Here is a 25,000-nt window from a genome sequence, read left to right on the forward strand (position 1 = left end):
AATGTAGGGAGATTTCAGTGCTACTGAAAAATGAGACAGGCCGCAAAACAGGGTGACTTTAACATTATTCAACTGATCGAGGAAAATGTTCCATAAAAACTTGTCGATAATTTTGCTAGCATCGTGCCAAAAATCATCGCATTTACAACGCTCTGCAACCTCAAAATCCTGCTCGATTTTCAAGCTTTGCTCAGGTTTTTGTTATTGTAAGATGATCCGGACACCACTCATGCATTACTGGATTTGATAACCGTCATCAAAATCAAATTAACCAATCAAAAAGAACAGATTAATAATCACTAATTTTAAGAAGACTCCACTGGCTACCTATTAAATACCGCATCAAGTTCAAGATCCTACTTATTACCTACAAAGCTATCCATGGACTTGCACCAGCGTATCTCAGCGAACGTATTACCCACAAGACTGTGTCTAGATATAGTCTAAGATCGTCTAGTGAATTTTTATTGCAACCACGTGCACCCAGAACAAAAACTCTACGCACACTTGGTGATCGTAGTTTTACTGCAGCTGCGCCAGCGTTCTGCTATAAATTACCTAGTGCAGTCCCTGTTCAAATAGTTCACAGTCTTTTAAAAGACGACTTAAAAAGTCACCATTCCCAAAAGGCATATGAACTTAAATAGAATATAATCAGTTACTGATCAGTTGTAATTTTCATCAGTATAATTTTATTGCTATAATTGTTACTTTATTCATACTTACATCACTTTATCATATTTATATTGTAAACTAGATATCTTAGATTTGTGTCGTATGATTCGCGCGCTATAGAAAAATTAAGATATTTATTTATTTATTTTAGTGTTCATAACCCCAAGAACCTAACTTGATCCTATACTTCTATTGTAGGAAAGAACTATCTCTTCATCGTTTGCGAGGATTCGTCATCTCAAGCATTTACGCTCTCTTCTTCACCACCACACCCATTGCAGGGTTCATTTCAGTCCTCGCTCTTCTTTTCTCGGGAATTGAACTGAAATCATTTCAAGTTTTCGCATTAATATCTGCCCTAGCTAATCTGAAAATGATATCGACGATATTCATCGGAAAATCGTTACGTTTTATTATGGAAGCAAAAACCGCTCTTGCAAGAGTGCAAAATTTACTTCATAACATTTCCGATACATCAACGTTTCAAGGAAACGAAAGAAATCCCTTTGCACCTGGAGTTTTCTTCAAGGGAAGGAGGTACAACCCTCGTCCTGTGAGAATTGAGGGCTTTAGAAATGACAAACCAGTTCTCTTTTCTGTTCGAAGACTCGATGACAATTCTCCAAAAAGTCAACCACAGGTTATCCTTAGCAGAGTATCATGTTGCTGGAGCGATACGCTTGATTGCCCTTCCTTGAAGGACGTCACCTTGAAAGTTGCTAATGGACAACTTGTAGGCATAACAGGTCCCGTTGGAAGCGGAAAGACATCTTTGCTAATGGCTATATTAGGGGAACTGGACATTTATCCTGCATCGGTAAGATTGCATATCTATCCCAAGTTCCTTGGATATTTTCTGGTACCATGCGAGAGAACATTTTGTTTGGAAAGGATTTTGAGGAGAATACGTACAACGCGATTATTCGAGTGTGTGACTTGAAAATCGATTTGGATAGCTTTCCAAAAGGAGACCTGACTGAAGTTGGACAGCGTGGAGTTATACTAAGTGGTGGCCAGCGTGTACGCATTAGCCTGGCACGCATGATTTATTCCGATGCTGACATCTACCTGCTGGATGATCCACTGAGTGCCGTGGATGCTAAGGTCGGAAAACATTTGTTTGATAGATGTGTCAAAGAATTTTTAGCAGGGCGAATCCGGATTCTTGTCACCCATCAAATGCAGTTCCTCAAACAGACAGATTATGTTTTTGTTCTTGAGAATGGAACCGTTGCCCAAGAAGGCAAAGACATTGAAATACATATACAGAAGAAAGGTGTTTTTTCTGGTACAACTCAGGTGCGAGGAACATGCACAGAGTGGGATTCACTGGAAAAGCCTCTTGGAACATTTGAAGGGTCAAGTGACAAGCCTGTTGCTGTTGAAAGGAAGGACGAGAGAGTTGACCTGAATGATGCAGAAGAGGACAGAGTGGTTGGATCTGTGAAATGGTGGCGATACTGGAGATATTTTCGAGCTGCTCTTCCAGTTGAAATGTTGGTTGGCCTTTTTACCTTTTTTGTGATAGTCCAGGGTAAGTGGTAAGTAGGGTAAGTAGTGATTTATTGATGTTTTCACACAAATAAAACTTACACTGTTATTAATGTTACAGGTTGAATTAAAATTCAGCTTAATTTAATTTCAACGTAGATTGATCGATGTTTTTCAACCTAGGTTATTGTGAACTGTCTAAAAAAGGGTTTTCCCTTTTTTGGGGGATGTAATTAAAAAATTCAAATTCAAAAGAAATAACACTTACAAGAGCCTACAAAATGGCCTCTGATCAATAGATGATAAAACCCTTTTTCCTGATATTTCAAAGTTTTGTCAGTTTTACTTGCTTTTGATTATTACCAATTCAAAGTACGGTAAGCAAAAGATAGAGCAAATAACTAAACAAATAAAAAATCAAAAACACATCATGTACGTTTTAATTCTTTTCTTCCTTAGAAGATAATTTAATATTGTTGCGCCCTGCCCTCCTAAGGAGATTCATCAATGAACAATGTCCTTCTAAAAAGCTCTGAGAAAGAAAAGTAGAATCGGTTATCATGCACAGTATGCCTAACGCCATCCTTAATGCTAACCATTTAAAATCAGCGCCTAGACTTAACAACCATTGGGGTTTTATAAAATACTCATGAAAAATTTAAAGTGGTACTATGATCAAATTTTTACCCCTTGATTTTTTGAGTGTATTACATAGAATTCCATGAAAGAACAAAAACACCATTTATCGTTTGCAAATATCTTCATTAGTTCCGGAGATATTTAAGTTTGAAAAATGGGTAAAATATGCAAATGAGATGACTAATGACGTCATAGGCCAACCCAATATTATATTGAGTATATAAATAGAGCTACCTCAGCCAATTTACAGCGCAGACCACTTGGTAGTGTAATAGTTCTACAGGAAACACACCTATGGCTATAAAAATTATGTTCCCATGGCAACTCACCCTTTTCCAGTCCCCACCCACTTGGTTTCAATATGTTGGTGATTTTCAGCTTGAAAAATGTTAAACAAGGCCACAAAGTCGTGCTAACATATTTATATGCTTGCTGGATCATGCATATGAAGTGCTGTTAGCAAATATCAAAATGGAACGCCAAAGGTGGCCAGAAAAGCTCATAATATGGGGGAGGTCTGGAACCCAGTATGATGCCATGGTAACAGAATTGTTAAGCTCATATCGTGGAGAACATTTAGTACAATCTTACTGCAAAAAATCAAAAATTTCTGATACAAATTGGCTGAGATATCTCTTTCATCATATTTGAACAAAATTTGGTTGGGTGTATGACGTCATCACTTGGCTAATTTGCATATTTTAAAAACTCGAATATCTCTGGAACGAAAAAAGATATTTGAAAAAAGTAAACAGCATTTTTCTTCTCACGCAGACTACTTGTTTATGTTTCAAAATGTCTTAGATAGGAAAGACGTGATTTTCGTCATAGTACCTCTTAAAGCTACACTAAGTTCATCCACCCACCTCTAGGACCCATTTACTTACCATGCAATTTATTACTAACTTGCTAATAATTGGTGGGTTTTTGTTGATGTTTCCTACTATCAATTTTAATCTAGTTTAAAATAAATTAGCCTGTGTACAGCCGCCCACTCTCCGCAAAAAAAAATCTGAAAAGGAGCGTCTGTGATTTACCGTTGGTAATCGTGTTCCGGAATAATTTTGCAACATTATTAAGTAATCTACGCTGACCAAAATTTGCGTGGCTCATATTTCTTTGGAGCCAAATTCTCAAAATGGTGGTCAATTAGGTAGATTTCAAATGTGCATTGAAGGGCGTTTCCGATAGTTTTAAGATACCTTGGCTTTATAGCATAGAAGCACTCTTTAAAGGAAACGATGTATTTGGGTTTAGGGTTAGGGTCAGAGCAGCACAGATCGTTGCCGATGAGCTGTTATTTTCCTCGATATGTCCACATCTCAAATCTTCCATGGCAACGCGCTTTGTAGATTGTTTTTGAGAATGGCTAGGCTGGTCCGAGCACGGCGTTGGGATTACATTGACTGGTAAGGGATAGCAGGAGACGTTTTCGAGTGGACAATCTTTTGAGTAGTGCTATTCAGCTCGTGAAGATTCGTCAGGAGCGCTTTCGTTTCTTTATCGCTGAAAACAATTCCTACAAATGTACGTAGAATCGATTTCCAGTTTACACTCCATGGATAACAATTCCGCTCGTGCTTTAAAAGAAAATAAACCTCTTTGACCATCAAAAAGATTTTTATTCGTATTTTGTACCGTGCGCAAAGTACACACGAACTCATCGTAAAATTTCTCACGGTGTTGATGTGGAGAAATAAAAATAAAAGCCAATCAAAATTCGTTGTTTCAATGATGTAACGATCGATGGGTAATAACTAATCAAATCATTTTCCACACATTCCGGGAAAAATCAAGTGGCATTGAACACGATTATCAACGGTAAATTGCAGACGCTCCTCTCCGATTTAATTTTGCGGAGAGTGGGCGGCTGTACACAGGCTAAAAATAAAATGACCTAGGTTGAAATTAAAATTGAACTGAATTTAAATTAACTGTAACATTAACACACACGATAATCTAGATCCTTCATACTTTTCACTGTTTTTTTACCTTTTATTGAATATGCTCGAGCTCTATTGTGTGCGTCTAAGGTAAGAAGGTTTCAACTGACGCAAAGAAATCTTATGCATTGCGGTAGACTGCAAGAATTAAACATCAATTTGAAGCATTTTTTCCATTGCCGTTTAAGCTCCACTTAATTCATGACCAGTCTTACTTAATGTTTTGCCCTTTCTTATCCCCTATAATTAGTCAGTCTTCTTCTTAACATTATCAGGCAGAGCATATTACTTCAGAATCAATGGTGAGAGATGATGATCTTTCCCCTTATCAAAAGGTTAGATGTTGATGAAATCCCTTATTCACTAATAATTGTGTGTTGTTGTCCATTTTTGCATGTCTAGTATCGTGGACAGCACCCTATTGGTGGCTTTCAAGGATGACAGAGATGCCGTACGAACAACAAAAGAGCCACGCAACTCTTCTGGTTTACGGAGCAATTGTAACGATCTGTTTCTTTCTCTCGCTTGTGTCATCGTTTTGTTACTATCTCACGGCTCTTAAGGCTTCTAAAAACCTTCATGGTGCGATGACAGAGGCAATAATCAAAGCACCAGCGCTGTTCTTTGATACAAATCCAGTCGGTCGCATTTTGAATCGCTTCTCTAAAGACACTGGCTGCATGGATGATCTTCTTCCAGGACAATCCCTCTTTGCAATTCAATTGCTGTTGTTTGCGTTCAGCGGCAGTGTTCTTTCAGCTATTTCCAATGTATGGCTCTTCTTTGTTTGTACTCCTTTGATGTTGTTGTTCATTTTCTTGGTCAAGTTTTATTTGAGATCATCCCGTGAGATCAGGAGAATAGAAGCAATGACTTGCAGTCCTGTGTACTCCTGTATCGCGGATACTGTGGCTGGATTAGAAGTAATCCGATCTTCTTCGATGGAAGAAGCATTTATTAAGCGACTTTATAGGTTGGTAGCTAAGCTTAAAGCATCGGCTTATGTAATATGTGCAATGGTCTTGTATCGCCAATGACAAGGGCGCAAATCTAGTACTCTAAAGAACAAATAAAATCAAGAAAACATAAAGCTATACAATTGAACGGACATTTGAACTTGGATAACTATTAATGAAGGAATGGTTTATTTATTTTGATATCAGGTATCTCGACAAAAACAGTTCAGCATTGTTGATGTTAAAGGCCGCCACACGTTGGCTTTCGGTTTGCGGGAACACATTGGTTAATTTTCTTTTTCTAGCTGTGCCAGTTGGAGCTTTACTGGTGACACAAAGTCCAGGTATCTGAAATTTTTACGGTCCTTGTTAGTTAAAGTAAAATGAGCAAGTCATCACTGAGGCTATTTATCAGGATTATTTTCTCTTTTATGTAACATGATAATTTTCTCAAAGCTGTTTTGTAAGGTCTGTAGCTGTCTGTAAAACCTGACTGCAATAAAATTGTATTGAAAGTATGCTCTTATGTTATTTTACTCTTTCCTGCAAACGTATCAAATGGGTTTTGAGAATGGTCTCTTTTGTACTGTTATCATGGTAAATCAGACCATAGTCAGGTGAGGCGCTGACATTTTCGTATATTACCTGAAATACCTACTCCTCTTTTCAGCTTTAGCAGGTATGACACTAACATACATCTTCCAGATGCTTGATATGACACAGTATGCCATCCGAATCGCATCAGATACAGAAAACCATATGACCTCAGTGGAAAGGGTGATGAATTACGCCAGCATCGATTCGGAGCCTGGGTATAATACCGACACACTACCTCCTGAAAGTGGCCATACGAAGGAGGGTTGACGCTATGTGATTTGTCTTTGGCGTATTTTAAGGGTGCTCCTAAAGTTTTGAACAACATTAACATCAGAATTGCTCCAAAGGAGAAAGTTGGTATCGCAGGTCGCACAGGAGCTGGGAAATCGTCTTTAGTGGCTGCTTTGTTTCGTATGCCTGAACCTGAAGGCAAGGTAGGATTGTTCTATTTGTCCATAATATTCACTCGATGTATCAGTAAAATGAAAGCTTTGACATCCATCTGGGTCACCCAAGAAGTGGTTCCAACTTATCTTCTGCATGAAAGTCAAGAGATTTCACGCAAATTAAAGATCTCAATGTGTCTATGCAAAAATGAATCCTTTCCTTCTTTCAATCAGGACGGATCTGATTTTGTTGTTGGACATGACCTATATAATCTATACTTTTATGACAACGTTGATTACGTTATAGTCATATTTTCATAGAAGCGATGTTTATTCTCTGCTGCGACTCGCTTTCTAACTGCCTCATGCATGTTCTAGAGACCGTTCGATGTATTACTATATAAGGTAAGAACAGTACAGTTTGGTCTTTTTACATCAGCATGTTTATTATATTTATCTTTCCGTTTTTTTTAGAATTCACAAATCCATGTAGGTATACATTGTACATTGTTTTAAACGGAAGTTACGAAGTGGGGAATTCCTACACAGTACACATTCTTTTCCTAAGGAGACTGCGACCCTTTTAGACAAAACAAACATTGACGACTTCTGATTGGTTTCGATCGACAAAGTGCGTGAAACATTCGGAACAATAGTTGCTGCGAATCGTTAAAATAAGTCTGCATTATGACCGCGCACTTTAGATCATCATGTTTGATGCTGACCAAAAGAACCGCGGCCTCCGGAGACAAGAATTTGCAAATAGTCATATTTAATTCTCCTGGGAACCAAATGCCATTGAGACCATAAATAATTTAGATTGGAACTGAAGAGATCCACTTAAGAGCTTGAACACTCCCTCTATTTTGTTTCAGATTATCATCGATGGTTTAAACATCAAGGATCTCAATCTGCAAGCGTCTCGCAGAGCTATGACTGTAATACCTCAAGACCCTGTTCTTTTTAGCGGCAGCGTTAGGAGAAACTTAGATCCTTTTTCTTTGTATGAAGATCATGAGCTGTGGAGAGCTTTAGAAGAAGTACAATTGAAGACTCTGATACAGCAGCTACCCGACCAGCTCGAGTACCCGAGGAATTGGGATTCCAAAACCTCGAGAAATACCTGGGGATCTTGTGGTTATAATAATTTTCAAAGCAATCTACACTATGCGGACCCCACAAGTCATCAAGAAAAAGATAAAATTCTTCAGTAATTTGCCAATCATCAGTATCAATTAAACGACTTATATAAACAGCTTGTTGATTCGAAGTGCGAGGGATGCACTGTACATCTAAATCGGAATTCCCGATCGGAAACAAATATCAAAAATCCTTCTGGCCATTTTGTGCAAACCTAATTTCATGCTGCCCACTTCAACAATCTTAGCAGCTACTTGGCTATCCGTAAACCAGTTAACATGTGATCCTTCCAACACTGAGGCAAATGATTGCAAAGAAAACTCAATAACAGACAGTTCTCTCCACGTTGAACTTTGACCTTTCTCGTTCTCCGACCGCGTTTTGTGGCACACAAAATCATCATCATTAAAATCAATAATTGCTACACCTCCGGTGGCACTGGCGTCAGAATACACAAAATAACTTCGTACCTTACTTACAAAGCAATACCTAGTGTTGATATTAACCATATTTTCCTTCCAAAAATGCAGTTCTTCCTTGCAGTAATCGTCAAGAAGGGATATAGAATCCCAATTTTCCCTGCACGAAGTGGACAAGGGACAATGTCTGGTCATTATCCTGCCAATGTTACCAACTACAGGCCCGGTAGAGATAACTTGACGTGTGAAGGAAGACAACTCTCTCGCGGAAACTTTGAAATCAGCTTCAATAATATGATCAATTGAGTTAATGATCTTAACAATTCTCCTTTCCACAATTTTAAAAGTACCTAATGCAGCATTCCAGGTAATACCCAGCCAGTCTAATACTTGGGTGGGTTCCCATACCGATTTATCTTCAATGACAACAAAACCTGCGTTGCACAAATCCGCCCTTACAGCCCGGGCCTTAATGCGACAACTTTCTCTATCCTGAACAATCGCCCAACCATCATCCAAGAAGATGGCTATACAAAGACCCTGTACTCTCCAATACTTTTCTAAAGGCTTCAAAACCTTAGTGAAAACCCAAGGGGCAGAGGACAGACCGAACGGGAGCACAGTAAAAACATAAAATATTTCCTTAATGGAATCAGGCGCACGCCATGAAAACCCCAGAAAAGTTTGGTGCTCTTGTGCAATGTCTACATGATGGTCACCACTTTTTAAATCGAAGGAAAACATGAACCCATCCTTCACAAAATAAGACATAGCAATTTTCCAGTCCTCATACTTAACACTTTGCTTAATTAATGACTTCTTGACATGACGCAAATCGAGAATAACCTCTTCTTATCGCATGGTTGTACAGAAACTGACAAAGGATTTGCAACAAAAGGCTGCTCATTACCCATACGCACCCGGTCTGAATTAAGAAGCTCAAGAACAGCTTGATCCACAAGACGGCTAGACTTGTCACAAGTCGACCTCACGATAACCCCAGAAGTGATTTTTCGTACGCGAAGTGAATGAGCGAGCGACGAAGTCGCGAGAGGTCGACTTGTCTCGCTTGCAAAGTTTTCATTTGCGTCTCGCGCCAAAAAGGGGATGACGTCATTCGCAAGCCCTGAACTTGATGGCGCAATCCGACGAAAACAGTCGCACATGTTTGTTTCTACGAAATCGAAAGAGGAAATTTGTTAACTTTGTGCTAAAGGTATCAGAAACAAAGATGAAATAAAACGAAAGCTTTTTTTCAATCTCGAGTCGCCGCTTGGAAAGGAGATCTCCAGTGGTATTTTCTGGACCAACACTTGTGCCGTGATTTGTGCTGATAGAAACGAAAGACTAATATATTCGAAAGATTAGCAAGTAAGGGAAAGCTTCGAATCGTCAAGAAAGTCAATTGATTTCACTCATGAAAGATCAGGTACGCTTCAGGTGTAGGAGACGTACTAGACCGGGATTAAAAGATACATCTTAGTGAAACTTAAGCTTACCATTTGGCGATGCAATGACTCTCGTCGATGAATACACATGCATTTTAAAATTTTTTGTTTCATTCGGACGAAAAATGTGTTGATAGTCGTTGAGAATCGCCTCGGGAAAGCAGAAAGATAAATAAACTTTATGGAACCGCAAGCGTGAATGGTACTCAAGAGACAGCGGAGGGTATAAATACTAACAACTGGCCAATCCTGACATACATGAAAAACAGAATGCACACTAGTGGGTGCGGCAGGTGTGAAATTAAAACACCGCAACTAATTACTTGGAATACCAGCGGAAAATACATTTAATCGCGGCTTCTTTCAAAATTGTAGGTACATGACGGGATTTTACAGTTGTCACTAAAGCGATAAAAAAAATTAGAGTTTATATGGTTTTGGGGGACGCTTTGTCAAAATTAGAGACCTTTTTTATGGATTTTGAACCATGTTTCAAGGTCCATAACTTGGTCTCTGTTCACCCTAAAAGCACCATACTTGGCCAAATGACCAATCTCAACATGATCTTTCATGTGGTAGTGTCAGTTTATCGGTTAGTTAAAACTTGAAACTCGCCCCAGTTCCCTGTTGAATTTCAGAAAGGCCAATTTTTAATTATTTGCGGAGCTAAAACGTTGAAATTAAAATCGTTAAACACATAACATTTAACGACCTTTTTCAAAAACGATTTCATCTCCGTGCAATCTAAAATATATCATTTTGAACGAAGTACTGAAGTACGAAGTACTGAAGTGGAGTAAAGTAAAATCAATTGATTGATTGATTTTACTTTACTCCACTTTTCCTCTGAAAACAAGATCATTGACATTTTGATGTATTTCATTGAAACACACCAGGTTGGCTTGGAATAGGAATCGGCAAAATACGGCAGTGCAACCAAGAAAGGAAAGGAGGAAGGAATAACGTTTAGGTGCTTTAAACTAACTTCTGAAAACACCAGCTAGTGAGATTTCCACCAAATTTTACGAGAACTTATTGCGATTGCGTGTTTATGACATAAATAAGGGCAAAATTCTCTTGTCACTGTCGAGGCACAACGAAAGCCAGTTGGGCAAACGGATTAAAAAGCACTTATTCGCTCGCATTTTAGAGCAAAACAAACTAACAAATCAACTTTTTCTTTATGTCCAAAAGAGTACAGATAATTGTTATTCAATTCCAATTGACAATAAAAATTCGATTTTCATTCCTGAACAAAGGAAGGACTGATTAAACCACCTTTTAAAATACGCATCATCCAGCACTTTAAATAACGCATCTGTAAAAATAAGAAACGGTTTAGTTCCCAAGGAAAGAATTCCCGGAGTAACTTCTTCCACTAAGTATGAGCTATTACTTGTATTCTGTTTTGTCGTTGTCGTTCGCTCTCCTTTCGTTTCTGTTCTAGACATAGGTCCTCCAGGCATCGTGTAACCTTATCAAAGCTTCTAAAAAGGAGCTCCAAGCAAATTAAAAATAAACACTCATCTTTAAGTTTATATCCCTCCGATGCTTGACTTGAATAACTGCGTAGTCACCAGTGTGGACCACAGGTATCATGATATGTCAAACCAGCGGAAAATGCAGAAAGAAAACATCTTCCAAACAGCGGGTCTAAAACACAGGTCACATTCCACAGGTCACTCGTTGCAGGCCATTGTTTTACCTTTTTGAAAGTAACCCAAAACCCTCAATATGGATAACCCTAGGCCTAAAAACCAACCTTAGGCCTAGGGTTAGCCAAATTGATGGTTTTGATTACTTTCCAAAAGGTAAAACAATGACCTGCAACGAGTGACCTGTGGAATGTGACGTGTATTTTAGACCCGCCGTCTTCCAAACCGTTTTCCACCTGAACACGAAAAGCGTTGACTGTGTAAAAACTATAGTTGATGTAGTATGGCCGTGTAGCCGCGTCGAGCCACAGAAAGCGCGCGAAAGATGAAACCTCGTTTATGTTTAGGTGAGCTAACCTGGGTAGAGCCTGCAATCCAATCGAAAACCAGTACCTGGTCTGCAGTCAACTTAGGAAAAATACAGCTGACCTCGGATAGCCTGTGTACAGCCTCCCACTCTCCGCAAAAAAAAAATCGGAGAGGAGCGTCTGTGATTTACCGTTGATAATCATGTTCAATACCACGTGATATTTCCTGGAATGTGTGGAAAATGATTTGATTGGTTATTACCCATCGATCATTACATCATTGAAACAACGAGTTTTAGTCGGCTTTTATTTTTATTTCTCCACATCAACACCGTGAGAACCACCGTGAGAAATTTTATGATGAGTTCGTGTGTATTTTGCGTACGATAAAAAAAAAGGAATAAAAATCTTTTTGATGGTCAAAGAGGTTTATTTTTTTTAAAGCACGAGCGGAATTGTTATCTATGGAGTGTAAAATGGAAATCGATTCTACGTACATTTGTAGGAATTGTTGTCAGCGATAAAGAAACCGCCAAAAGCGCTCGTGACGAATCTTCACGAGGGGAATATATATAGCACTATTAACAGGTGTCAACAGCGATATGGAGAACTGTCCAGAGAGAAGGAATTGTGACGGAGGGAAGAATATTTGGGACAATACGGAGGAAGTCACTTGCCATAGGCATGCATATGTACATGGGTTATAAGAAAGAGCATCTCGCTACCCTGGAACGCAAACACACTAGCCAACTTCTGTCGTTCCTCTAGTATGATTCATTTGTTTTCTGCAACACCATCTGGCGCAATTCCGCGATTAACGTTATGCATACTAATAAGGAATGTTGAGAAACTGATAAAATAAAATAACTCAGCAAAACGTGAATAACACTGAAGGTCTAAGAACTTCTTTCTATAGATATAAGAAAATGCACTCTGATTAGTTCAGTCGAGTCCTCTTTCTCATCTTCCCTGCAGCAGTAGAAACTAGTGTTTTAATTGAACATTAATCTTTGCCACAACTTACTTCCTGAAGGAAATGCACCAGTAAAGTCAAAATGCCCGCACTGCATGTCAATTATTGAAGAAGCTCAAGTCAACTCCATCAAATCACAATACATGCCCTAGTTATACCTATATTGGTGACATTTCAAATACAAAGTACGTACTATGTCAGTTAGTTCTCAGGGGCGTAGCGTGAGATTTTGAAGGTGTGTGCACACGAAAAATTTTCGATTGCCGAAGGCTCCAAAGTAGGGGGGTCTGAAGGCGCGCTCCCCCCTGAAAATTCTGAAGTTTAGGGTCTCGGAAATGCCATTTCCAACTAATTTCAAAGGACATTTTAATAAATAAATGCGAAGGAAAATGCAGTAGATAATTGTTTAAGTGAAGTGACCAACTTGGAAGCTTTCTCTACTTTGGCCACTACGCACTATTACATAAATATCTTTTAAGGGTATTTTTTCCTTTCCTAAGTAGGCTATTCTCATAAAATCGGTTTTGTTTCAAATTTTAGAATATTGTAACGTTGATGATAAGTATAATGAACTTGTAAGTTCCGAACACCACGATCTCAAATTTTGTAGAATGATTTTGTTTATGACAACCTTTCAAAAATACGCGAGATCAGTATCATCGGAATTTCCCGAATATATAGAAAACAAAAGCATTTTACCTTCAGCGGCCCTGCATAACTGATAAGTCTAAATTAACCTTGGAAAATAACAAGGTAAAAGCTTACTCCCAAAAAATCTATTGCGAACTTGGTTTACCGGATCGGATCATGGTTGAGGTTTTCGCACAATACCCTTAGGCTAAAATACAACTATACAAGGGCACCAACAAGCAAATTAAGCCAAAAGGCTTTGAGAGACATTTCTAGACTCCTTGTAATGTATTAAGAGTCTCTAAAAAAGAGATGTTTTTATCACCTAGAAGAATTTGATATTCAGAAATCTTTGCTGAAAATTGAAGTGTCCGAAAAGTTTAGGGAATGTTCATATCTTCATTTCGGAAATTGCTAGCTGAACGTTACTTTCTGAGAACTTTCCGGCGAACCATTTGCTCATCCGAAGCTTGACCTGTCAAAAATGTCCCTTCCAAAAACGTAAGGGAATACTTTTCCCTGGTTGCGAATCTTTTAGCGGCTGATGTTTTAGTAAAGAAATCTATAGTTGTCTGGCAACGTAGAACCGAAATTCTTACAACAACTTGATTCTCCCGGAACACATATTTCACCGAAAATTGTCGTTGGGTGCCCCCGGACTATATTACGGACACAAATTGTTCATCATTCTTGTGAAATGTTCATAAACAACGATTATGCCGATAACAGTTAGCAAAATGTCGATGAAATTCAATGCATTCCGGCTTGGAGCGATTGTGAACCAACGACTTCCCGCCAAAGCACGTTCGTTCCCGATCTCGGCAAAGTGAGAATGCAGCATATTTAACTGAGCTAGCCCGGTTGGCCGAGATCTAAGTTAAATGGTAAAGCCAGGAAAGAAAAACAGTTTTGCGTCTACCAGCCAGCCCGGTTATCCGGGCAAACGATTTCTGAGTGCCTTACTCACCTTTCGGAGTAATTTGACGCATGGATTAGTGTTTTTTTCTATCACGGCATGATCACACACACTTAAACGTTGACACTGTTGAAATAGAGAATTTCATAACAGTTTAGCGGAAGCGCCCCTTCCGCTTTCTTGTTGTTGCTGATATTTGTTTTTCACACGACACACCGTGTCTATGAATTTATTCCAAGCCGGACTGGCTCTCATCGTGTTGGGCTGAGACTCAATACGAGCGACTAACAGAGCTGGAGTGTGATCGGACCATAATTACTATGCCTATAGCAATATCACAATCAACAGAGGAAGCATCGGTTACTGAGGTATGCTGTTAGATATTATGCGAGAAAACCTTAATTATCCTTTTTATTGACCATCACCCATTGAGGAATTTGTTCGTTTTGTTTCTCTGTCTGTTTTTTCTAAAATCATATCGGTAGATAACAGTTTGCACTCTGTAGGGGATGTTATCTGTTCTCAGAAATACTCTCTAACAGGTCCAGCCTCAAAACTGGTCAGCAGTGTTTGCAATTGGGTTGGAAACTGGAACTAATTTGTTTGATTGACAGTGAAGTTGCATACGGTCAGCGATTCTTTTTGAGACATTGTTCTTCTTGTCGTTTCAGCATTTTTAGCTACTCTCTTTAAGAATTGAGGAGGCCTCGAATTGATTAATTTATTTCATGCGGCAAGTAACTAGCTCGTGGTTGCCTCGGTTAGACATTGCTTAGCTATGTGATGGGCTTAAAAAATCTCACTTCATCCGATTAAAAAAACAATGGCGGCTTGCACGATGCAGTCTGATTGGTTTATCACACAGTGTGAGTGTGGGATTTTCTTTCTGTCACCTTATGGCAGAGTTGGTAGAGCACTGAGGTCCGATGCAGGTAAAGCATCCCGAGTCAGACCTCACTGCTCTATCAACTGAGCTATGAGGCCACACAAATAAGACTAACAAATTGACCTTCTTCCAACTGAATGGCTTCGTAGCTCAGTTGATAGAGCAATGCACTGGCATTGCAGAAGTCATGGGTTCGAATCCCGTTGGAGCCACCAGAATGTAAGAGACAATTGCTTGAATTGTCCGGCTAAGTGCGAGGATCTCTTCTCTCGTTCGTGTTGATTCATGATTAATACCTAATTAACCCTTTCACTCCCAAGAGTGAGTGATACAAATTTTCTCCTCACAAGCTTTTATGTTTTTTCCAGTATACTGGTGACGAGAATAGAGAAATTTATCACCTGGGTTTTTTGTTTAGATATACCGTCATTGAAATGCAGGAGGTTAATTAGAGCCTCCCATGAGAACGAACAAAGCCAACCGAATACAAAGGCCGCTACACACGAGGGGTTTTGCTCCCGGAGCATGCTCCAGGGGCCCCCTCCCGTGTGTCACCAACCATTTCAAGGGAAATCTTCATCCGAGGGAAACAGGTGAAATATTTGGATGCAAGCTCCCGAGGCATATTGAGCAGATTTGCAAATGTTCCCTCGTGTTTACTGACGATTGTTTTGCTGCGCGTGAATTAATATGGCAAATGCAAAACATTGACCAATCAGATGTTTTCATCCATAATTCCTTTGGAACTCTTGACTTGAGCTCAAAATTCAAAATGGAATGATTAAAGCAAATGGATGCACGAGGAAGGTGCTGTAGTGTCTGCAATACACAACTTGCAATAGACTTGTATAGAGACAACCTAGAGTTATATGATAAAACTTTAATCATAGAAAGACTATGAAAGTAAAGCTGTAACGAAGAACCTTTTTGCAGCAATACTGGCCAAATTACATTTTTTACCTATGAAATTATGCATTTCAAAAGCAGGTGGCACACACCTCTTTTTGTCCAAGCATCATCATCGTCATAATAATCAATTTTTCTTCTTTGAATTAGCCCTTTAGTAAATCGCCATGTTTAACTTTAAAGGAAACCTCCACTAAAACAGGAACATATCTTTAAAATAGTTAACATAATGCTCACAATCAAAATTGTTCGAACGTTTTCCAATGGGAGCGCTTGTATCCGAAATAAATATATTTTAAAAGCTGTTGTTTTGGTTTTCAAATTTTCCGGGCGCCGCCATCTTGAATAATTGTGACGTGTCATGGTTTCCCTATTGTTTTAAAACAAAAGCTCTTTGTGCAAATACAAAAGAGCAATCATAACACAATTATTCAAGATGGCGGCGCCCAGGAAATTTGAAAACCAAAACAAGCGTTTTTGAAATTCATTTATTTCGGATACAAATGATTCCATTGGAAAACGTTTGAAAAATTTTGTATTCTTGTTTTAGTGGAGGTTTTCTTTAAAATACATTCCAAGCGCTTCTCTGTTGAAAATCAGCCGTCCCAAAGCAATACTCTTTCGTTTGCTCCCTCGTTTGTGCGGGGCAAGCTCCCCGTCTGGAGCAAAATAACGTTCAGCTATCCACTTAAAGACTGTAGGATGGAGTTTCCATTCGAGGCTGCTTTCATGCTTGTGCGATAACCTATCCGCGCATACATTCTCAACTCCAGGAACGTAAACGGCTTCAATAGAACAGTCAAACGACAAGCAAAGTTCCCAAATGGAATAAGCTATGCAATTCAGGGACACTATTTCCCCCCCCCCCCCCCCCCATGTTGTTGACATACGCAACCGCAGTTGAGTTGTCACAAAACACTTTGATTACATTCCCTCCGCATGACTAGGAGAGAAAACTTTGAAACCCTAACAGAACCAATTGCAGTTCCAGCCAATTGATGTGTTGTTTCTTTTCTTCCATCGACCACTCGCCATTCGTCGATTGATTTTCAAACGTCACACCCCAACCTGATTGAGACGCATCAGTAGTCAACACCATGACTGACGAACGCTTCTTAATTGATGTGTCATTGTACAAATGACACCTAGTTGAAAACCACTCGAGCTCATCTTTAGCCCCTGGGACAACGAGCATGCCGCATCGAAATTATTCAAATTTTCTTTCAGTGCATTGATTTTAGAAAATTGCAAATGCCGATAGTGTAATCTCGCCAATTTTATGGCTGGGAATGAAGATACAATCAATCCAATGACCTCAGCCACTTCCCGAACAGATCGTTTAGAGTGGTGTAAAGCCCTTTCAATTAGCTTATTCAGCTTTTCCTGAGGCAAAGAGACCGCCATACTTGACGAGTCAATTGTGAAGCCCAGACTGACTGTAGGGTTTCGATAACACACTGACTATCCAGGTTCGACTGAATGGAACGGCTGAGCACGGCCAAATCGTCTAGGTAGATCACTGATCTTATTCCCTGAGAACCTTACCAATCACGGGCTTCATTACTTTAGTAAATACTCGAGGGGCCGACGACAGCCCAAACGGAAGACAAGTGAATTCCCATAGATCTGATTCCCATTCAAAACGTAAATATTTCGAGTGATCGGCATGGGTCGGGACGACAGGTCTCAAAAACCACTGAGCATGCTCACTTATTTCCCGCCATCAATGTTTCAAAATGGCGGACGACAAATGAGATTTCCCCACGTACTTTAACCTCTCACCAGGCCGCTCGTACATTTGTTCAAATTTTAATAATCGGTTGAGTTGCACCTTCGACATTTCTAGTTTACCTCTGTACGAAGTTTAGAGAGATCGGCGGTTGTTATCCAAAAGATATTGTCCCTTATCTGGTTCCTTCTCGTGTAAATGTTCGCTGCTAGTGGAAGATGAACCGGACTCTGCTTTTCTCGTTTGTTAAAGCTGCCCATGGTTTGTTAAGCTTGAGATGTGGACTACGTTTAAGTTGTTTTTCCCACAAGAAAATATCAAAAATGACTTTTTTTTCGTTCCAATGGTCTTGAGAAAACACTTCCGAAAGGTGTTGTTGTGGATTTAAACCGAAAGGAGCGACTGCATGAAGTTCATATAATGGCGAGAGTGACGAGACTAAGTCGGATCGTGTGCAAAAGATGACTTCGCAAACTAATTTGTGAGTAATTATTTACAATTTTGTTTTTCCGCTCAACGTTCGTCTAGCGTTATAGCTCCATCATGATTGTGATTTCACGTTAAGAAATGCTTTAATATCGTCCATTTATCTTTGTACGCTGTTCTCTTTTGATGTGAAAATAAACTGGATTCGTCTTAAGTTCGATTTTAAGGTCATTTATATTCCCTTTTCTGGTGAATGTCTAAGTTATTGTACTTTTTAGCAGTCACAACTCAACGATCCTTGCGTGCAAGTAGTTACCAAGTTATGGATTTGCAATTAAGTTGAGTTTAAAATCAAAATCAAAATCCATGTTAGTTAAAATAATGTTTGGAAGAACAGAAGTGTACGTACAGATGTATATAGATCTCTATAGATTGAGGTTCGTGACTGTTTTGCAAATCTTTGTTTTTTTAGACTGTTGTTTTCTGGAAGTATTAATGATGTAATTTTGGTTTTCGGGGGACTGTCATGTGTTGTTGGATCAAGGAATCTGTTTTGAGTCAAGTATGGTTGACAGTGGATAGTTTTTCCTGAAAAGGCTGACAGGAAGCATTATTGCCTTGGACTTTTTTTGGTTACACCCCACATGTTTGTTCTTTTCTTACATGGCAAAATGTATTAATATATTATGTGATTTGGAGCTGCAGCTAGAAACAGTGTCCCATGCATAAGGTCTCATTGGGTTTGACGGCAGTAAAATAATTTTGGTAAAAAATATGTTTAGAGTTTTTATCATAACTTCTCATCTTGGTCTTGATGGACTTCAAACATGCTCTACCATTTTGCACAGGGAACTAGTTGTCAATCAACCGTTACATTTTGGTGTATTTGCAATAAGATCTTTGGATAGCAATTGATTTATTTTTCTTATCCCTTATGTGTAGATATCCTATGTCTGTCACATAGTTAGTTTTAAGCTTTTATTTCCTGTAGTGTACCTTTATTATAGTTAGCACATGACCCCACAAGCATGTATTATTGCGTTAATATTGATTGTGTTTGAATAAAGGATATTGTTGTCTTGTCTTGTAGATAAGGCAAAACAGCCTCAGTTGTATTTGCATTATTATTTCTGAGTGTTACTTTTAAAGGGCAAACCATTAAAAAGTGCACATAGTTTGCAGGAGTCCAGGAAAATTATTCCAAATATTCATTAATTTGAAGTTCCTGAAGCAGGTAAATCTTGAAGAGTTTACGTAACAATATTTGGAATATACAACATTTCTATTTGGGAATGTTTAAGTCCACAGAATTTATTTTCTTTATGTTGAGAAGTACTGTAAGAGCCGTCAGGTAACTCAGATGGAAATTTGACAGACCTTAGCTGTAATTCAAATTATTAGTACAGTTTTGGTCGTTAGTGGAACATAATATTTTATTGGGACATTTTTTAGTGAGTGATTAACCCATTGACTCCTGGGGATTCCCCATTGACAAGTAAAATCGTCTGGTGTTAGACAGAGTAAAATGCTAAGTATGGCCGGTTTAGGGGTGAAAGGGTTAAAGTGCTATTGTTAGTTTGACTTTCTTTTTCTTCATTTGAACCAAAACAAGTGATTAATCATCACCTACACCATGCTTTGCTTTGCGTTGCTTTGGCTTTTAGAACAAAGTATCAAAGTTGAAGCTGGTGGCTCGAGGAGTAAATTATAAAGACTATAATGGTATTTGAGTATATATTGTAGAACAAATTTGCCTATATCATTAAATCAATGGGAATCCAAACATGAGGATGCAGTTTGCTCAGGAGGGGTATTCCCTATAAAAATGGTAGGCCACTTATTGGATTTTTTTAAAAACTTCCCTTAAAGGTAACAGAACCTTGTTTTGTGGACGTAGGCTAAAGAAATCTGACCCCTTAGAGGAACCAGTTCTAAAGTGACAAATGACTGGCAAATAACTTTTACTTATGAATTATTCATAAGTAAAAGTTATTTGCTCGTGTACCAAATTGTCTTACAGTTCCAGTCATTTTTCAGATTGATAGCCTTAAATGTACTGCAGCAACTCAGCCAGCTGTTTGGTCTCAGCATCATAGGCAGTACAAATCCACATTTTTTTTTCCAAAAAGGAACAAAAAGAACCCCTGTCATTTTTGTAAGGGAGCCCCCCTTGGGGCACATGGTTTGCACGGGCCTGGAATACTCCTTGAAAAACTGTTAGGTCCTTGAAAACTCCTTGAAAATGATTTTCTCCTTGAAAACTCCTTGAATTTGAAGAAGCAGTGCTTGAATTTTATGCAAAAGTCCTTTAATACTTGAGGATACAGCAAAATAAGTTAATTTTGACATTAAAAGACTGAAAATATTGCATTAACATCTAACATCAGTTGAGAAACGGTCAAAAAGAAAGTGTGTGCTGGAAGAGATTGAAGAAGTCAAAAAGAAGAAGAAGAGAATTGATGCTGAAATAAAGTCACTCAATGACACAGCCGATGAACTTTGTACCAAAGCAGAGGCTACTGCTAAGTTAACATTTGTCACTCAGGCGAATGCTTTGAGGCGATCTGCAAAGGACAAACTTAATGATCTTGTTTCCTTAGACAAAAAATTAAGTTCCATGCTGGAAAAGCTGAAGGAATGATTCTATAGAATCCTATCCATTGGTTGTACCACATTATTTGTTCTTACAGGAATTGCTTTTTTGGAGTGACTGTAGAAAAAATGTGATATCGTGCCTGTGGAAATGGACTCCTTGAATATTATTAAAAGTCCTTGAAAAGTCCTGGAAAAGTCCTTGAATGAAAGGTCATCAAACCTGTATGAACCATGGGGCAGTTTGCTTACTTTACCACCATTGTTTAGTACTATCCTGGGACTAAATCAAGAATCTGAAATAGATTACAGTTTGAAAAAATATGCCACGTTTTTTTACTTCTTACACTTACTGCATTCAACTTTAATTTATTTATCCTTGGAAATGGTAGGAATGATTAGTATTCTTTAAAGCAATTGCTAAAAATTCATTGCACCTAATGTTGAAATATTTTTTCCACATGGAAAGGTAACAGCAGTTATTTCTGTGAAAGCCTTCTCCAGAAAACTTCAACATGGGATTACACCCCTTTCAAATGTAGCTTTGTATGCTTTTGCTCGATGACTTTGAACAAGTATTACATAAATATGAAGTTATGGAGTTTTTTAAGAGTTAAATCTAATGGAAGGGGATTTAAATTATTGAAACCACTGTGTTGCAACCAGAGTCCACATGGAGAGGTTAAATAATCTATTGCACTGGAAGTATTTAGAGGCCAGCATGAAATTTGTTTTAAATAATAGCACTGAATCACCTTCAACAAGTTTTCTAAACTTTGAAGATACCTAATTTTATATCCTCCTGCTGTTTTATTGCTGGAAGATAAAACCAATTCTTGATTAATTATTTTTGTTGTCACATTAACCCACTACAATGTGTTGAAAGTGTATTATTAGCTGTAGTAATATTTTGTTACAGTAAATCCCCCCTGCTAGTGAGCTGGATTTCTGAATCAAATTTTCAATTTGGAATACCGGTATTGTTGTTTTGGCTATTCAGAGTTAACCTAATCTATAGTTATTTCTATAATTTGGAGGGAAGCAAACGATTGGCATTTGCTTGAAATGACTACAGCAAAATATAATTGCAACTAAAAGGTTTCCTTCTAGTGTACCCAATATGAGGTGCTTATATGGCATGTTATGTATGACATTGGTGCTAAATTCACTTTAAAATTTATCTTTGAACGACTGAAATACATTTCTAACTTTTCAGGGACGTCATGCATTTCTTTTTTTTCCTCCGTCTTAATGAATTTGCCTCAATGGACCACTTGAATGGCCATTTTAACAACTTAATTTTGAAGAAAAATGCAAAAATCTTAACATTTTATGCTAGATGCGGGCCCCCGCGGAAACAGTGTGCAAATATTTAGTCGAAAGAGAAACCATTGGGAAATTTAGTGATATATTTTTTGCTCCACCTTTTAAAGATAAACGCATGAATTGAAATCAAGATGGTACTCCATTAGCCGGTAAGCTCCACTCAAACACTCTCACAGCAACCTGGACTCGCGTTGACCTTGAAATTGTTAAAGAAATTTCCCTCGTAGCACTGTTGGCTAAAAAGTACGGTGGCCCACAACTAAAAAGAGAATCTCGCTGGCATAAAACGCACTATGCAGTCAAAACATTCGTCCGTTTTACTGGCCTGAAAAAGGTCTTTTTTTTATCGACGGAGATCGGATAAACACTCGATGGCAGCCATGTTTTTCGCCAGTGAACAATAAGTCAGTGGTTACCGTCTTGCGCACGCGTCCTTGAAAGGCAACCTTAGCCAATCAGCGGTTTTTGAGACCTGTCGGTCGGGACCGATAGGTACGCATTCTTTAGGTCCATTGTGATCATGTAGTCATTGGATCTAATTAAATCCAAAAGAGAAGTTTGGCCTTCCATTTTAAAGTGGTGGTATTCCACAAAATGGTTCAGTGGTTTCAAATTAATAACAGGGCGCAGCTCGCCGCCTTTCTTTGGAATTGTGAATAGATTCGATAGGAATTGGTTGGGATGAAAAGACGCACGTCTTATCGCACCCTTTACCAACAATTTCCCAACCTCCACTGAAATACATTCTTTCTCCTCTCGCGAGAAAGGCATTTTGTTACGCTTGGGAGGAGTTCACACTTTTAGCAGCCATTTTTTTCACTTGCGAAATATCCCTTATGCTCTGGGGCAACTCGTCCCCAAATAACATGGTTGTTATCGGTTGGGACTCGCAGCAAAGAGATTTGAACCCCGGAGCAACCTCCGACTTTAGCATCTCTCTACGTTTCATCGAGAATTCAAACACTGAATTCCCCAAAAGCGTTAGCGCGTCAATAGCCAAATTGTAGGCATCTGCCACTGGAATGGATTGGGCCTTGTTTTTCTTGGCTTCCACGAGTTTGCTGGCAAGACTGGCTACTGGGACAATACCTTTAATTAAGCCCTTTTGGAAGGCTTGAAAACCAACATCACGACTTTTAACTTTGTCCAAAAGGTCGTCCCAAAGCTCGGGGTTAACCCTAGGGACTTTCAAATATTCACAGTTCTCGGGACTAAGGTATTTGGCTTGAATCTTTGAGAACTGTTCTTTTGCAGGTTTTTTCGTGCAAGCGTTATCAATACGCTTTGCCACTCCGTCATGGACTTTAGGACCGCAGTCCTCACAGTCCTTAAAAAGGTCCTCGTAGGAGAGATCAGCCGTTTCGTCCTTGTGACTGAAGACATTTTCTGCCGGGTCGTACACTATCATCGTTTTCCGCCGGCAGAAAATCTTCTTCGAGGTCAGAATTCTGTGGCACAGTCGGTCTAGCGCTCGACCGAGCGTCAAACTTGTGAGCCAGCGCTTCAAAACTTGATGACAAGGCATCCAGTTTGGCTTCCAAGCTAGAGAAATGCGTCTCTTGATCGGTTGGAGCCGAAGGATCTTCTTCTTCATTCGACATAGCGAACACGTGTACGAATAACCGCGGCCTGGAAAAATGCACGCGAAAAAAAGACACTTGTCACGCTTCACACTGCCCTTTTATAAGGGGGAAATTTGCATAACAATTGCTTTGAACCGTGATGGCCTGGAAGCTAGTGGCGAAAATGTGCATAATAAATCCTGCAGTGCGTAGCATTATACGACGGAGAATCCACGTGGATTTCGTGCAAGTCATATGTTAAGCTTACAAGTAACTCATGACTTGTAGTTTGATTTGCGGTTAACAAGTTGGACGTTTGAGATATAAGTCGGACCCCTGTAAAACGTTTATTGAATTGTACTCGCACCAAATTCTACAGGTATAGGACCACACCTGTAATTTAAAGGCGGAGTCTTGTAAGAACGACTTGTAATTAATGATGTTAATAATATACATGACAAAATTAGTCGATTTTGATTGGATGAGAGCAGTGCAGTTCAAGTGTAACACAGAGCAAAAAATGTAATACCAGTGCAAATTACACATCAAAACTCTGGATTATGATTGACTTATAAACAATAGGATTTGGTCAGAACCAATCAAATCTTTTGTTTTCAAATCAAGCGCGCGCCCTGGATGTCGTAATTTTCCCCTGCTTAACCATCTCGATTTTTTTCGTATATTATTAATAAGTAATCAAATGATAATTCTCGTATAATTTGGAATAAAAAAGCACTTGTAAAGGCACTTTTCAAAGACTACAAATTGCACGGGTTCGTGCAATTTTGGTCGTCTTTGAAAAAATTACTCGTGCTTATTTATTCCAAATTGCACTCGAAATCATGTGATTACCTATACTTATTGAACTCATTTTCGGGCACGCATGTAAAAACAAGTTTTCAACTTGTTCACTACAAGTGTAACTTTTTTTATTGAATTGACCCCTGGTCGTGCAAAATGACCCTAGAACATGCCCCAGGAGCAAAATACCTCATGTAAAACTGCCTTAACGAGCAGCAATTTGATGTGAATATATCAGTGACTTGTTAAAAGAACGAGAAAGTCACAGTTGGGTTGGATGTCGGACTTAATGGTCGCTCGAATAATAGACCAATCACTACGCGCCATAAGACAAAACCAGTGCAGCAATCAAATATATTTTTAAGCAAATTGTGTCCGCTCTTTATAAAGCTTGCGGTTACCGTCGTATGATTTAGTGGTCTTCTTGCTGCTCTTGTGTTCAGTTACATTTCAGGAACGCAGTATTACAAAGGTACCGATGTCGGCTGTGGGCAAACAAACTAAGGTATGTTGACTTGAAAAATTTGCAAATACGTTTATTAGCGTAATTATAAAAATTAGCTCGGATGGTGTAGCTGCTGAATATCCTGCCACTT

The 25,000-nt window shown here is 38.9% G+C and overlaps 2 protein-coding genes, 1 non-coding gene and 1 pseudogene across 3 annotated transcripts in view; 3 read left to right on the forward strand and 1 right to left on the reverse strand.

Moving 5' to 3' along the window:
- The window catches only part of LOC138046267 (ATP-binding cassette sub-family C member 4-like), a 20,275-nt pseudogene extending 12,374 nt beyond the window's left edge, over nucleotides 1-7,901 (forward strand).
- Nucleotides 7,902-7,979: 78 nt separating this feature from the next.
- LOC138046268 (uncharacterized) lies at nucleotides 7,980-9,017 on the reverse strand. Its single transcript, XM_068892942.1, has one exon. It carries the CDS (start codon nucleotides 9,015-9,017, stop codon nucleotides 7,980-7,982), a length of 1,038 nt encoding a protein of 345 aa, XP_068749043.1.
- Nucleotides 9,018-15,201: 6,184 nt separating this feature from the next.
- Trnaa-ggc (transfer RNA alanine (anticodon GGC)) lies at nucleotides 15,202-15,274 on the forward strand. Its single transcript has one exon. It is a non-coding gene; the product is annotated as a tRNA-Ala (tRNA).
- Nucleotides 15,275-24,796: 9,522 nt separating this feature from the next.
- Nucleotides 24,797-25,000, forward strand: part of LOC138044529 (cholesterol oxidase-like) — a 12,358-nt gene continuing 12,154 nt past the window's right edge. Inside the window, exon 1 of the mRNA XM_068891015.1 lies at nucleotides 24,797-24,909. Within this exon, the coding sequence (XP_068747116.1) occupies nucleotides 24,883-24,909 (27 nt within the window). The 5' untranslated portion in view covers nucleotides 24,797-24,882. The remainder of the gene's footprint in view (nucleotides 24,910-25,000) is intronic.

This window comes from Montipora capricornis, chromosome 4 (genome assembly GCF_036669925.1).
Source record: "Montipora capricornis isolate CH-2021 chromosome 4, ASM3666992v2, whole genome shotgun sequence".
Classification (NCBI taxonomy): Eukaryota; Metazoa; Cnidaria; class Anthozoa; order Scleractinia; family Acroporidae; genus Montipora; species Montipora capricornis.